Source organism: Antechinus flavipes, chromosome 1 (genome assembly GCF_016432865.1).
Source record: "Antechinus flavipes isolate AdamAnt ecotype Samford, QLD, Australia chromosome 1, AdamAnt_v2, whole genome shotgun sequence".
Classification (NCBI taxonomy): Eukaryota; Metazoa; Chordata; class Mammalia; order Dasyuromorphia; family Dasyuridae; genus Antechinus; species Antechinus flavipes.
In genome coordinates, this window is record NC_067398.1 from 127632939 (window position 1) to 127648699 (window position 15761).

General features: G+C 34.7%; 1 protein-coding gene across 4 annotated transcripts in view; it reads left to right on the forward strand.

Moving 5' to 3' along the window:
- Nucleotides 1–15761, forward strand: part of GHR (growth hormone receptor) — a 300535-nt gene that overhangs the window by 268745 nt on the left and 16029 nt on the right. For all 4 annotated transcript variants that reach the window (XM_051990406.1, XM_051990431.1, XM_051990422.1 and 1 more), the window contains 3 exons: nucleotides 6180–6337; nucleotides 10097–10275; nucleotides 14825–15005. In XM_051990406.1, the coding sequence (XP_051846366.1) occupies nucleotides 6180–6337; nucleotides 10097–10275; nucleotides 14825–15005 (518 nt within the window). The remainder of the gene's footprint in view (nucleotides 1–6179; nucleotides 6338–10096; nucleotides 10276–14824; nucleotides 15006–15761) is intronic.

Here is a 15761-nt window from a genome sequence, read left to right on the forward strand (position 1 = left end):
CTAAGTTTTAATGGCAAAAAAGAGGTATTCTTTGGCATCTCTAAACTAGGTGAAACATTTTCTTCTCTCTCCCCCCCCACTTATTATGTATTAATTTTAACATTCATTTTAAAAAATTTTTGAGTTCTAAATTCTCTCTCTCCTTCACTGCTCCCCGATACATTGTGAAGGCAAGAAATGTGATATCAGTTTTACATGTGAAATTATGCAAAAGGTATTTCTCTGTTTGTCATGTTGCAAAAAAAGAAAAATGCAGAAAGTTTAAAAAATGTGCTACAATCTGTATTTAGAATCCCTCAATTCTTTCTCTGAAAGTGGATAGCATTTTTCATCATAAATCCTTCAGAATTTTCTTGGATCGTTGTATTACCATTCACAGTTGATCATCACACAGTGTTGCTGTTGCTGTGTATACTGTTCTGATTCTGCTCACTTCACTTTCCATCAGTTCATGTAAGTCTTCCCAGGTTTTTCTGAAAGCATTATTCTCTTCATTTCTCATAGCACGATAGTATTCCATTTCATTCATCATCTACAATTGATAGCCATCTCATCAAATTTCCAATTCTTTGCCACTACAAAAAGAGCTGGTATAAATATTTTTGTTATGGGTCATTTTCCTTTTCCTGTGATCTTTTTGGGATATAGAATTAGTAGTGGTATTTCTAGGTTAAAGGATATGCAGCTTTATAGCCCTTTGAGCATGGTTCCAAATTGTTCTCTAGAATGTTTGTATCAGAAACTTCTCATTTAGAAATATTTTCTTTTTAAAAGGAGCGGGCATATGGCCATCTAACTAAGCAAAATGCATTATTATTAGTAAAATGTATCATTTCAACTACTACAAACACAAAAAGTCACTTCCTTTCCATTAAAAGATATGTTTTCTTCAGAGTGATTTTGTTGTTTCTCTATTGTTCTGTTCATTTGAAAAAATAAGTTAAACTAAAATTTACCAACTATAAGTGAAAACAATGAAATTGGAGGGTCAATACTTCGCTATTTTTATTATTTCAGTTCTGTGTAATGATCTTAGGAGGGAAGAGTGTACATTTGTCCAAAGACTCTAACTGGTCTATATAGCCCACAGAAGTTCTGTTTCATTTCCTCTTTCACCTTTTCACCTAAATTTTTATCAGAAGTCCTAAAAAAGAACCAGATTATTTAAAATAAAATTAACTTTTTTGTTAATGTGGATTTAAAAAGATGCCCTTTCAATGTGGATTTTTTAACCCACCAAGAATAGGGCATGTTGAACAGCCAACTCCCCAAAACAAATGTGCACAAGATATATTCTTCAATTTAATCTTCATTATTATAATTTCTCCATCACTTTCTTAAATCTATATAATCCATAGAATGATAAATCAAAGCCTAATTTGTAGCTTTTGCCACTTTCCAGGGTGTAAATACTCACACGGAAAACTTAACAATTAGCTCTGGTAAGCCAGATCAAGCTGCCCCAGCACACCACTGGTAGGGTATACGATGTTAAGCTGTCTTTTTGATGGTGACAATTTATTAGGTATTTCCAAGTCATCTTTCTCCAAGCTGCTTTGGTGAACCAGATAGGGATGGATGTCAAGCCATTCAGTAAGATTTGTAACAACATCTGGTGCTACAGATGAGGATTGGGGAAAGGAAATAAAAAGAAAAGGGGAAATGTATTGAATACTGCTTAGGAAATCATTGAAAAAGAGTGAGGAGAAACCAGTTATAAGAATTTGGAGAAAGAATGTACAGAGAAGGAAATGAAGCCCAATGGGGACAAAATTTTAAAGAAATTTGGCATTAAAAGGGAGGAAAAGGGATAACTAGATGCATTAGACAGATTAGGACAGAAGGGCTTTTTTAGAGCTGGAAACCTCCAAGTATGTTTGCAGGCCTATGAGATGGTACAAGTAGGAACCAGGAGAAAAAAGGTTAAAAATAGATGAGAGGAAGGAGACCATTGCTACAGCAAGTCCCTGCAAGAGGTGGGAAGACATGGAATCAAAAGCATCCTGGCCAAGGAGCAGGAATTTCTCTTTATCAACCATAACCTAGTGAAAGAAAAAAAGCATTTGAGGTCCATAGGGAGCGATTGAAGAAGCTTCTGTCAGATGACTGTAATCTTCTCGATAAAATACTAGATTATTAATTGTAATGTATGGAGAGGAAAAGACAGTTATGAATACATGAGTCAACTTCTTGAAAAAGGCTTTAGAATAGTCACTGTGGAAAATGAAAGAGGTTCAGCAACCATCAAGCTAGAGATGCCCTGAGAGTAAAAACTGTGTCTTGTCATCTTTGTATCCGTCATAGTATTAGTGACACTCCGTGTCTTTTGGAGGATACCATGAATGAGTGAAACCATGAGGATTGTCCTAGTGGTGGAAGAGTTAGTGAGAGAGTCAAATTTTGTCAGAGAAGTCATTTTTTCCTCTTTTTTTTAGTTTATTTTTAATACACATTGTTTTATGAACTATATTGAGAGAGAAAAATCAGGACAGAAAAAAGAAGTGAACAGACCAAGTGTTGATTTACATTCAGTATCCTTAATTCTTTTTCTGGATGTAGATGTCATTTTCTGTCCAAAATCTATTGGGATTGCTTTCAATCACTGAACTACTGAGAATCAAGTCTTTGATAGTTGATCATTGCACATTTTTGCTGTTATTGTGTACAGTGTATTCCTGGTTCTGCTTGTTTCACTCAGCATCAGTTCATGTAAGTCTTTCCAGACCTTTCTATAATCAGCTTGTTCAGCATTTTTTTAATAGAACAATAATATTTCATTACCTTCATGTACCATGATTTGTTCTGCCATTCCCCAACTGATGGACATCATTCCCTTTTCCAATTCAAAGAGAAGTCTTTTAGCATCTCCTTAACAGCACTTGACGTAAGTGAATGCCTGTTCTGCTGTTGTTTAGGGATTATCTTGAGCCTAGGGTTCTTTGAGGCAAGTCTCTGAAATATGATAACCCAGAGGCAAGACCCCAATTCTTCTAAAACAGGCTGGTTTGGAGGAGGACAGAGCAGAGCCCCATGACCCCAGGACAGAGAGGCAGGATCTCCTTCCCTGTTTAAATTTCCCACCTATTCATCCTCCCACCTGAACCGTTTGTCCTGTGAGAGAGTGTTTATTTTATAACAATATGAAGACTAGTATATATTTGAATAATGTAGTATACTATGAAAACTTATGTTTGTTCTTTTCTAAAATGTACTCATATAATTCCCTGAACCCATAAAGAATTGTGGGGGAGGTTTATTTTTTTAATTTGTATTATGTATATTATGTATAACCCCATTTATTTGACTATTAGAAATAATTAACTAGCTACTTGTGGGTAAATTTTACTAAGTGGGTAAATGTCATGCAAGCACATGGATTCAATTCAGCTGATTTTCTTGTTTTTCTTTTTTTAATCCTGGAATTAACAGTACATAATTATTTACATTATGAGGCAAGGAAAATGTCTGGGTCAGAGAGATCATTTTTAATTGCAAAGCCTGTGCATTTTGTCTCTGACAGTTCCATATCAGGAGCAAAAAGAATTGTGTACCATCATTTGTATGGATCTGTACCCTTATTGATAGATCACAGCCTACTTTTTGTTTTCCCTTTTCTGTGATTTCTGCCCGTGTCTTCCCATCCACCTGCCACCCCACTAGAGGCATTCCTCAGTTCTGCCAAGGCAGCACTGGCTCTGTCATCCTTTTTTATCTTTTTTTGTTTGTTTGTTTTTGATGGCTCTATCATCCCTCTTTTACCTTTTTTTGTTTGTTTTTGATGACCTTTCTCATATATTATAAGATAAACAATATAATTATTAGGTCTAAAGTTATATTATCCAAGAGTTAAGAAAATTCCTTATCAAATAATTATTTTGAGCCTCCAGCCTATTTTAAATTATCTAATGGTATTTAGAGGAGGAGGAGTAATTAAAGAAGCCACTCTTTTCTATGCCTAGGGGTAGCAGGGATTAGCAGCCAGAGATGGGGGTGAAGGTTGGAGTAGATGTCACCTATTTAGCCACTGCCCTGGAACACTAGCTAAGTAGTCCTCTGGGTTTGCTCTCTATCCTGAAAGATAATAGTCAAGGGTCAAAAATAAGGGCTACATAAATAAGTGACAGTTACAATTTGTACTTTTGTTATTTTAAGGATTTTTAAAATAATTTATTTACAAGCATTTATTGTCTCTTCTTTACACTGAACGATTAAAAAAAAAAAAAAAAAGGAAAATCCTGGTTACAAATCACTTACAAATCAGTAAAATTAATTCCCACATTTGTGTTCATTAACCATGTCCAAAAATATATGTCTCATTCTGCAGAGCAGTTCCATTAGAATGTAAACTCTATGAGGCAAGGACTATTTTAGCCTTTCTTTGCACTCCCAGCAGCATATAGTAAGTACTTAATAAATACTTCCTGACTGACTTTTCCTCCACTTCTCTCCTCTTCCCACTCTTCTCCCTGGAAGTTCTGTAAATAACTGCTAAGAGGTTCATGTGAATCCTTGTCTTGTGTGAAGGCCAGAAAAATCAGCCTTTGATTCTGAGTTGGGTATTTGTATCGAGATTATCCCTAACTACCTTGTTTGAGTGTTAATATCTTAGGAGAACAGACAAGTTAGTCAGTAGGAGAACTAGCTAGCAAAAATAGCCAACAACATTAACACAAACTCATTGAACCTAGTATAATCTACTAGAATTTTAGTGCCAGCTCTAAATGTGAAAAACTCTCAATAAACCTCTGATATTACCAGTTGTCCATTAATAATTTGGTTTTTTTTTAAAGGGGAGGGGGAATTAGTTACATGATAAAGATATACTGTCAGATGTGAGTCATCACAAAATACATATTTATGTGTAATGGAGTGGTCAGTTGTCTGGCACCAGTGTGTATCTAAGTTAGGATCATCTAGTACAGAAGACAGAGAGAAACATTTCCTGCTTACACAAGTTTATTGAGAACCCCCATAGGCCTGTGACACTGGAGAGGGAAGCCAAAAAATAAAAAAGGCAAATTTTCTACAAACCATTTTGATATAGGGAGCAGGAGTATACATATTCAGAAATAAAAGTGATATAAAAAGATATCAAGACTTTTGAAATGTACTTCTAGTAAAAAAATGTATAAAGATTACCTTCTTGTACCAGCCAAAACTCCCACAAGCACACACTGTTATGTAAATGTATACTGTCTTCTAGACTGCTATTTATCTTGATCCCAGCTTTGCCTTTGAAATTCAGGTAAATGGTATAGTGGATAGAGAAGCCAGATCTGGAGTCAGGAAGACACATGTTTCTGAGTTCAAATTTGAATTCAGAGCCTTACTAGCTAGGTAAGTCAGTTAATTTTGCCTCAGTTTCCTCATCTGCAAAATGATTTAGAGAAGGAAATGACAAGTCACTCTAGTATCTTTTCCAAGAAATGAGGTCATAAAGAGTTGTGCTCTACTGAAATCACCCAAAAACAACAACAGAACAACACTACTGAAAATCTACCAAAATTGAGATGACTTCATTTAGAAAGAAACATGAGAAATGGTCTTTGTGGATTTTCATTTTATAGAGGATGGTTATTAGACATTCTCCATCTCTTCTAAGAACAGAACTGATTCACAAATAAGAACTGTTATTAAGCACCTACTATGTGCCAGCTATTCTACTTGGAGCTAGGGATAAAAAGACAAAGTAAAACAGTCCCTACCATCAAAGAGCTGACAGTCCATCAGAGCAAAGGACATATGTCAGACACTTCAATAATTATGCAATAAACAGAGTAAATATAAGGAAAATGAATTAAATTTGTGCAAAACTTGTCCAGAGCTATTTGGGTGACTATTAGTTTCAGATAAAAAATAAGCACAAGTGAAATCATGGAATCTCCAGCTTTAGAGAGCTAAAGAAACTTCTAAAGAAAAGTATCCTCTTCTCATTGGATTTGTTTTAGGGATCACTGTGAGGGAAAAGAGTGTTAATAACTTCTCAGAGTTCATTTTGACTCTAACTTTGTGATGCATAGATCCAGACACCATTTGAACCATCAATCTTAGAGCACTTGGTCATATGTCATTTAAGTTAGAATGGGCAGTGTTTAATCTGACCCATGATGTATCCCCACTTCTACTTCAGTCAAAGCACAACTGCTGAAACAATTCACCCTTTATTCTCTTCATTTCAGAAATGACGAGTGGAAAGAATGTCCTGATTATGTCTCTGCTGGAGAAAACAGCTGTTATTTCAATTCCTCATATACCTCCATTTGGACACACTATTGTATCAAGCTAAGAAATATTAGTCATGAGTTGGAGAAAAGATGTTTCACTGTTGATGAAATAGGTAAATCTCAGGTTTGTGTTTTGCTTGACATGGTTTGATGCTAAGTGACCTGGAGCCTTGTAACTCCCTTAAATGATTAAATAGAAATGTTTCGTGAAAATAACAGAAGACTTACAATGATATTTAATAAATACGTGGAGATTATTTTACAGAATTGGCAGCCATCATCTCTTTCTATGAGAGGACAAGAGGAAGGAGAGTTAAGATAGGGAGTAGGAGGAACCTAGATTCCTTACATGGAATAGAAAGGAGAGGAGGCTGTAGAATCTTTCCTCTATTACAGAGATAGTACCAAGGATATGATGGACTCATGAGGTCCCTAAGCCTGATACTTCATTGCTCTTATAGTGTAATCTATATCAACTGAAATGTATTGGCTTTTGTATTTTTTAATGGAAGATGGAACAAAAGGCTAGATTTTGTTTATTATGGACAACATCACATAGCCATTCTGAAGTTTTATGTTCTCATTCGGTAAAGAGCCAAAATGAGCTTAAAACCATGTTTACATAATACCAAAACAATCAATCCTTGTGGCCAATTAAGTGAAAAAAACTAAGTCAGGATGATTACTTGGCATGCTATAAGCAAAAAAATAGTTATTTTTTTTAATCTGATATATCTCCCAGGGTTATTTTGAGGACTAAATGAGTTAGCATATGTAAAGTGTTTTGCAAATATTAAAATACTATATAATTGCCAGATATTATTATTATTTGGCATTCTCTTATCTGGTAACCACAAATATCCTGGGAAGAGGGAGGGAAAGGAGAAAGGGGGCTTCTGAACAGTCCTAGTAGATTTCAAAATTCATGCACTGAAGTTCATGCACTTTACAGAAAAACTTCCAATTGCTCAAATTGGGGGAGGAGGGATATCTTATTTTGCATTATTTGCTTGCTGGGTTTTTTAATTTCTTAATTATATGTAAACAAAAATTTAATATTTTTTCCTTTTATTTTGAATTCCAAATTCTCTTCCTCCTTCCTTCATCATTGAGAAGATATTCAATTTGATATAAATTATACAAGGGCATCATGCAAAAGAATTTTTGTATTAACCATGTTGGAAAAGAAAAAACAGGTCAAAAAACACAAGAAAAGTAAAGTTAAAAAGTGTGCTTCAATTTGCATTCAAATTGTATCAGTTCTTTCACTTAAGGTGGATAGCATTTTTCATCATAAATCCTTTAAAATTGCCTTGAATCTATGTATTGCTGAGAATAGTTAAATAATTCACAGTTGATTATCAAATAATATTACTGTTACTGTGTGCAGTATTCTCAAGGTTCTGCTCATTTCACTTTGCATCAGCTCATGTAAGTCTTCCCAGATTTTTTCTGAAAGTAACCTGCTTGTCATTTCTTACAGCACAGTGTATCCATCACAGTTTATTCAGCATTCCCCGATTAAGGGGCATCTCCTCAATTTCCAAATATTTGCCACCATAAAAAAAGATGCTATACGTACATATTTTGTGCATATGACTCCTTTTTCTTTTTCTTTTATTTCTTTGGGACATCTAGTAATGGTATTGCCCGGTCAAAGGATATGCATAGTTTTTAGCTCTTTGGGCATATTTCCTAATCACTCCTCAGAGTGGTTGGACTAGTGTTTAACTCCACCAACAGTTTGTACAAGATGTTAATGATTTTGGTTAAATTCCCAAACCCAGCAGATTTATGACTATTACAAAGAAAGCAATAAAGAAGCTAATAGCAAGCAATTAGACCTTGAGAAAAAAAAAAATCATACATAACAATTCCAAAAAAATATAATAGTCTCAGAATGATTTGTTTTAGAGACAAACAGGCCTTTAATGTATCACTGTTTACCATAGAGTTGAATTGTAGATAGTTAGAGATCTCAAAGAGAACATTCCAACCTCCCTATTTTATTGATGAGAGGAGAATGAGGGTATATCCTAACATCAACTTATGTTTGGAATAGTAACTAAATCTTCAAGACAGAAAATTATATTAGGGTCAGTAGTCTCTAGGGAAATAGGGAAATATGTGATATGATTTGCTAAGATTTCTATTAAAATTGGTTGGTTTTTTTAAATGGGAAAAGTTCTAAGGTCAAACTTCAGTTATCTGGAAAGTTTCTTTGTATTGAATATCTTATTCCGTTGTATCGTGATATCCTAGGATCTAAAACTGGAAAGTCTTAGAAATCATTTAGACAAAATTCCTTATTTTACAGATGAGGAAGTAGTCTGTGCCATCAGATAGTTACTTATTTAGACATAAAATAGCAGTTTAACATGCAAAATGTAGATTCTGGTCCTCTGTCCTCAAAAAGTACAGTTATTAATGTATTCATGTCATGAAAAAGTGAAAAATAACAAACTACAGACTTTGCTACAACACAACAGAGAGATCTATTGTTAAACAAAGGAAAGAGAAAGTCACAGTTAAAGGACTTTCTCCTTTAACCCCTAGCTTTTCAGTCAGGCAATAAATGCTGCTAACAACATGTCATTATCTTCTCTCTGATGCATTCTGGCAATTCAATCGGTTTTATTTTCTGTGGGTTTACGAATCAACTAATGAATAACTGAAAAGCCTTTATTAAATACTTATTATTTGTAAAGCACTGTGATAAAAGCTGGTAATACAAATAGAAAACCAAGGCAATCCCTGCTTTCACATGGCTCATATTCTAAAAGCAGGAGACTACTTGGAAAAGAAGTTTCAGTTGCAAGTAGTATTGAAAAGACCCAGTGGTTCCCTAGGACACAGCAACAAGGCAAGTGGCAATGCGTCATTTTTACTGTTATTTCAAAGGATAAAACTATAACAGCAGATTTTTAAAAGGGCAAATCAATAAATCGTAAATTATTATTTTTTAAACTCCTAATACTGAAGTCCAAGATCCAGAAAGCATTCTTTTTAAATGCTATCAATCAAGCTTTCTACAAAACATCAAATTGGTTATTTGATATGGACTGGCATCTACAAAATAGCTGCTGTTTCTCCACCCTGAGAAAGCTACCAACACTTTGTGTTGTGGCCTAATAGGCAAGATAGTACAGAAAAATATAGCTTAAGTTGGACAGGTATATCCAATCCTCCAATAACATAGATAGTAGATTGAAAACAGAGGTCAGAAAATATTGCATCTTCTCTCTTGCAGAGATCATTTTAATTTTCTACACTTATTATTTTGAGGAGAAAATCACAATGATCATGATACCCTCATTATATCTAAGAATAAGAGTTTTATTTAATCTAAGTTTTCTAGATCAGGCAAATCGTTAAGGTGTTATAGATCTTAGTTTCTCTTACTTTTATTGTGTGTTAGATGAAAACAGAATTCCTCAACAAAGCTCCCAAATATGACTGTCATCAGAACTAAAGGAAAAGCCAAACTAATAGATACAAGATGCTTTCCCCAATCTTCCAAAAAGTTTCAGATCAGTTTTTCAATCCCAAAGTAAAGTTTTCACGAATGGCTTAAATAGCAACAAAATTAAAATAGAGGCGTATAAATAAAAACATCAAAATTAAATGGTAATATTGAAAGGATTCAATGAGTATACAATGAAACTTTAGAAATGCTTAGAATTCATTAGAAGTGAATATTAAAGCAATAAGTAATTAATAATTAAAACAATTAATACAAAGTGGTGTTTCTATAGAAATGCTTGGAATTCGTTAGAAATGAATATTAAAGCAATTAATAATTAATAATTAAAACAATTAATACAAAGTGGTATTTCTATACTTATTCATTAACACACTGTTGAAATGAACAGTACAACCAGATCCACCCATTGGCCTCAACTGGACTTTGCTGAACACCAGCTTAACAGGGATCCATGCTGATATCCAGGTGAGATGGGGACCACCTCCCAATGCAGATGTTCAGAAAGGATGGATTCTCTTGGAGTATGAACTTCAATACAAAGAAATAAATGATACCCAATGGAAAAAGGTAAGAGGTGAATACAATCCCTCTGTATAAATGCTTTGATTTTGATACCTTTCACTTCAAACTTACCTTTCATTTCCAATAACATTCTGCTTCCTGATGGGAAGAGAGAAGGGAAGAAGAAGAGGGGCAGGAAAATGCAATGATAAGAATTCTAGTGTTGAAATCAAAAAAAGTGAGATTCAAGGCTTAGCTTTGTTCTTTGCTACATGTGTGATTTGGGCCTGAGTTTTCTCTTCTGTAAAAAGTAGAGTTGAAATAAAAGACCTTTCATGTATCTTCTACCCCTTAATCTATGATCCTAAGACTTTTCTTTTTCTCTGAATTTTTAGCTTTAAGCATAGTGTCAAATCTGCCTTTTACTTGGTTTCAATTTTACTGGACTCAGAACCAGAAGTTCCCAAACCTTCTTGATGCTCATGTTACTTGCTTTTCCCATTCCAGACTCCCCAGTCAATAAGAAGAAAGATTCTAGAGTTTGTGCATAAAACTAGAATAGATTAATTAATAATTTGCAAATATTCCTGTATCCCCTTAATAAGTCTGGGGTAGAGCAGGGGATTGGAGGAGTCCTCCATGCTGGGAATCCTGGTTCTAGAGCTCTGGGTAAATAAGATATTTTGTCTCTTTATTTATGTTGCAAGGTACTGAACTAGTTAATGAGACTTTGTTGTGATTTTACATTAAAGAAGAGGAAGGAGGAAAGAAAGATGATCTCCCCAACTCCCACCTCCATACAGGGCTGCTATAGCATCCCATTGTAGACTGACTAAGGGGAAGGATGGTGCCTCAGTAGTCTCACATTCATAGAATTACAACTGTTACAGAGCCACTAAGACAAGTTCTGTGAGGGGTATCCCAGAGGAAGCACATCCTCTTCGAGGCATTTCAGAAAGATATGTTCCTGTGGGAGGGATAACCGAGCAAAAGCGGACCTTGCGTGAGCAAATATAGAACTGGTTGTCTGTCTCCTTCCGAACCCCCACAAAGCCTCTCGTTGCCAAGTCCGTGGGAACTCAGAACTTAGATAAACTCCACATGGTGCAGAACAAGAAGAAAAACAAGATAATCAGGCTTATTTCAGTGTCTATCTATTTCCAAAGCAGCTTAACCACAGTACTGACCTAGCCAAGTTGTTTCTGGCCCATCTTAAGAGTATAACCAGCTTTCTGACATCGTATTTCCCTCAGAATTTTGGAGCACTGGGTACTGTCCACTCTGGTGAACCACTGGTAACTGTGCCAACTCTGTCACTGGCAGAAATGTGGACTGTGAGAAACTTTCAAAGTATTACCAGGCTGCCCTCTGGGGTTTTGTTTTCCAGATTTCCCTTTTGATTAAGTTATCAACTCTAGTAGTGACAGGAACTGTATCAGAATATGAACAAAAGAATAATAGTAAAGAGAGAGGGGCTAAGTAAGCAGAGACAGCAAAAGCTTCAAGACCCTTGCTAAGAGTGACTTAGGAAGGCCATCATTTTACAGGAACCATGGCACAATGAGTAGAATATTAGATTTGATGTCAGGAAACTCTGGGTTCAGATATGATCTCTAATACTTACTAGCTTTGGGATCCTGGTAAAATCACCTAGGCTTTGTCAGCTATTTGTTTCTTTGTCTTTGAAGGAAGAAAGGTACCCATATCACAGGATTAGTATATAATATTATAATTGCAAGCTAAGTAGCTCAATGGCTAGAGGGCCAGATCTGGAGTCAGGAATATTTAGATTCAAATTCAGCCTCAGATACTTATTAGTTGTGTGACCCTGAATAAATCACTTTAACTCTGTTTACCTCAGTTTACTCATCTGTAAAATGAGTAAGAGAAAGAAATGGCAAATCACTCCAGTGTCTGACAAAAAAAATAACAACAACAACAACAACTAAATGAGGTGAGAAAGAGTCAAGGCATAACTGTAAAATGACTGTACAACAATTATACTTGCAAAGCATTTTGCAAACTTTTAAATTGTATAAATGTCATTATTAACCACAACGATGAGTCTGGGGACACTACTTTTAAAATAATGCATTTTTAGACATATTTTAAAGTGATATTATTCACCTTCTTTTTTTGTGCTTTTTATTTATGCTATAATCCCTGCTAAAAATAATTTTAAAAAGATTTGAAGTTTTAAATGCAATGAATGCATCACAATCATATTGATAGCATAGTTTCCTTGCCTCACATAAACTTCATGATATATTCAGGCCAAGTAATTTTATTGTCTCTTTTTTACAGATTAGGAAACTGAAGGTCGGAGCAGTTAAAAATTTTGCCCAGGGTTTGGTAACACAGGTCAGGATTAGCAAAAGAACTCATGTCTTCTGACAGTTTATGGTCACCAATGGACAAAAGATATTCACTGAAGCACTTGATACAGTCTGACACTTCTAAATCTGCATCTAAACCAGTAGTTGAGTTCAGATTGCTTTATGTCTGGAAAAAAATTAAGCTAAAGGGTAAAAAAGCAGGAAATGGCAGAGTGCATGGGAGTGGATGTATAAAAGGAAGTAAATCACATCCAAAGAAAATAGAAGTCAGTGGTGGGGAACTAACCAGAAAGAGAAAGATGGTATATAAAAGGAGAGTAAGAGGGAACAAAGAGAAAACAAATGTTGGATACAGGAGAAATGAGAAAAGATGGCAATATTCTTAGAAGTGAAATCTCAAAAGGGTTATAGTCGTTTAAAAAAAATAGAATCAATTGTAGGTAATCACAGCAAAAAACAATACTCAAAAGTTCCAAGGATAGAAACATTTTTTTAATTGAAATTCAAAATATAATGGGATTTGATACATGTAATTTTGGCTTACCAGAAAACTATTCAAAGATATATTTATTATGTATGTATTAAAACATAAAGAATGGGAAAAGTCTTTGTGGATAGGGATCTTTTTTTCCTGTCTTTGTATTCCCAGTCTCCAGCATAGTGCCTTGCACATAGTAGGCACTTAAAAATGTCTATTGAATTGAATCTGATTGAGTTAAAAGAAGCCAAGCTACTCCACAAAAATACAAAAAAAGAATATTTTATGTAGAAACATTCTGAGGTGAAAGGGAAATCTGTTTTTAGAAGTCTCCGCATCTAATTTTTTACTTAATAAAACAAATTATGGAAATGTTATTTATGTAAAAAATCTTTCTTGTTGAAAAATTGAGTGACCCACATTTTCTCTAAATAGTCACATAGTGTTCTGCCCACAAATATATGAAAAGCACATATTGAATATCTGCTTTGAATATTTGACTTGGGGAGAAATCATAGTTTGGTCCACCTCTTGAGTAGCAGTATTTTTTAAAAGACTGTCTTCCCAGTCCAAATAGTATCACACCAATTCAAAGAGATAATGGGAAAAGGCTAACTGAAGGTTATATAGTATAGTGTAGTAGTATTTATAGTGGTCCTCAAAGTGTAGTCCAAAGAATTGTTGGGGTCTCTGAAACCCTTTTAGAGGGTCTACAAATTAAAAATTATTTTTAATTTCTAATATAGTAAATAGCTATAAATATAACCCATGTGAAAAAAAACTCTTTGAACAGATCCTCGATGGTTTTTTAACAACATAAAAATACTGAGAACAAAAGTTTGAGAACCACTGCTATACCTTAATAAGGGAAACCAGAGACTTTTTCTAAATATTTTCATAGTGTATGGAACTGCCTTTCCAGGTAGTTTTAAGCCTTTGGAGAAATAAGAAAAGTCTTAGTGAAGTCTTAGTGAATGGAATTGAAAAAGACCAGAGGATTTCTTTTTTTTCTTTTTTAAGTTTTATTGACATGCTTCGTTTTTTCATTACAAACATTTCTAGATTGCCTCTGCCCATGAGAGCTCTCTTTATAAAGTAAAACAATTAAACAAAACTAACAATACAGTGACCTCATCTGAGAGTCCTTTCTAAGTCGATGGTTCATGGTTCCTTATAATTTTCTTGGGTCCCAATGTCCCTTCTACAGTCACAAACTTTGTATACTGGTATGGCTTTTACACATAAACATAGGTTTCTATTTTATATGGTCTTATCTGATACCTCTTTAAATACTTTCCCTTCCTTATACAGACATACTTTATAGGGTAGCATCCCCAAAAGAATCTCTTCCAGTGCACTGGAAGACAATAGGCATCCAATGACTATCCTACCTATTTGATACATCAAAAATTCAAATAGAGGTGGAGCTGTGCTTTCAAAATAACTGACCTATAGATGCTGGGGCTTACCCAAAAGCCATACCCACCTGCTAGGAGTATTCTTTGCTCTAACAAAAGTCTCACCATGGGATCTTCTTAAATAAGTTATTATCATTAACTAGAAACAATATTAATAATTTTGTAAGATAATTTCAGGATAATCATATGTAGAACTTAAAACAATTTATTGCTTGTTCAAAACTTTTCAAAAGCACATGTATCATGTAAAATGAAGCGATATTGTTATGTGATTATCCCTGACTTTTTTTTTCTGAGAATCTTCTAGACTTTACCATCATTTATCAGTCTTTCCCAGCTTTTGTTAATCAGAAAATTGTCGGTGATGTTTTTTTTATTTGTAGATGGATCTCGTGCGCTCCACATCTGTTCCAGTGTACTCCTTAAGGTTGGATAGAGAATATGAAATACGAGTCAGATCCAGACAGCGTACTTCGGATAAATTTGGGGAGTTCAGTGAGACACTTTATGTAACATTTCCCCAGATGAGCCCTGTTATGAATGAATGTGAAGAGAAAATCAATGGTAATGAAAACCAAAATTGTATTTATCTACACATGCTACTCATTTCTCTATTACCAAGAGCAGAGACACATTAGGACCCAGATTGCAATGTTCTCCCTTTCTTTTCATTTCAAGGCAAACCACTTTAGGTGAAAAGGAGGGGAACTGGCTTCCAGATTATTTACTTCATAGCTATCCAAAGGCTCTCTGTTACCCAGAGCAAATACATTAGGACCTAGGTTACAAGAATGGAAATCTCCCTTTCTTTTCTGTTCAAGATAGATTTCTTTCAATGAAAAAAGAAAGGGAACTTGACTTCCATATTATTTACTTCATGGCCATCCAAAGACAAGGGGAAGAGATTAAGTTCTAGGTTTTTATGGATAGTTGATTGTGAAGATCAAATGTCTCACAGAGAAGTTTTCTCAATTTAGAGTCACCAATATGGTTTTCCTCTAATTTCTGATTAACCCAATACTAGAATGGGATGAGAAATATTTATCAATTTTAGATACTTTTTGACCCCGGAGTTAGGAGTGTGGGCCAAATGGATCAATGAAGGAATCATCCAAAAATGGCCCTGTTTTCTCAATTTTGTTCACACTCTTACTTAAATACTTAGGCAATTCTGAACTCCAGTTCTTTTTTTCTTTTAATAGCATTCTATTTCACCAAATACATGCAAGGATAGTTTTCAATATTCATTTCTGCAAAACCTTGTGTTCCAATTTTTTCTCCTTTCCCCACCTTCTCCCTCCCCAATTCAGCAAGCAGTTC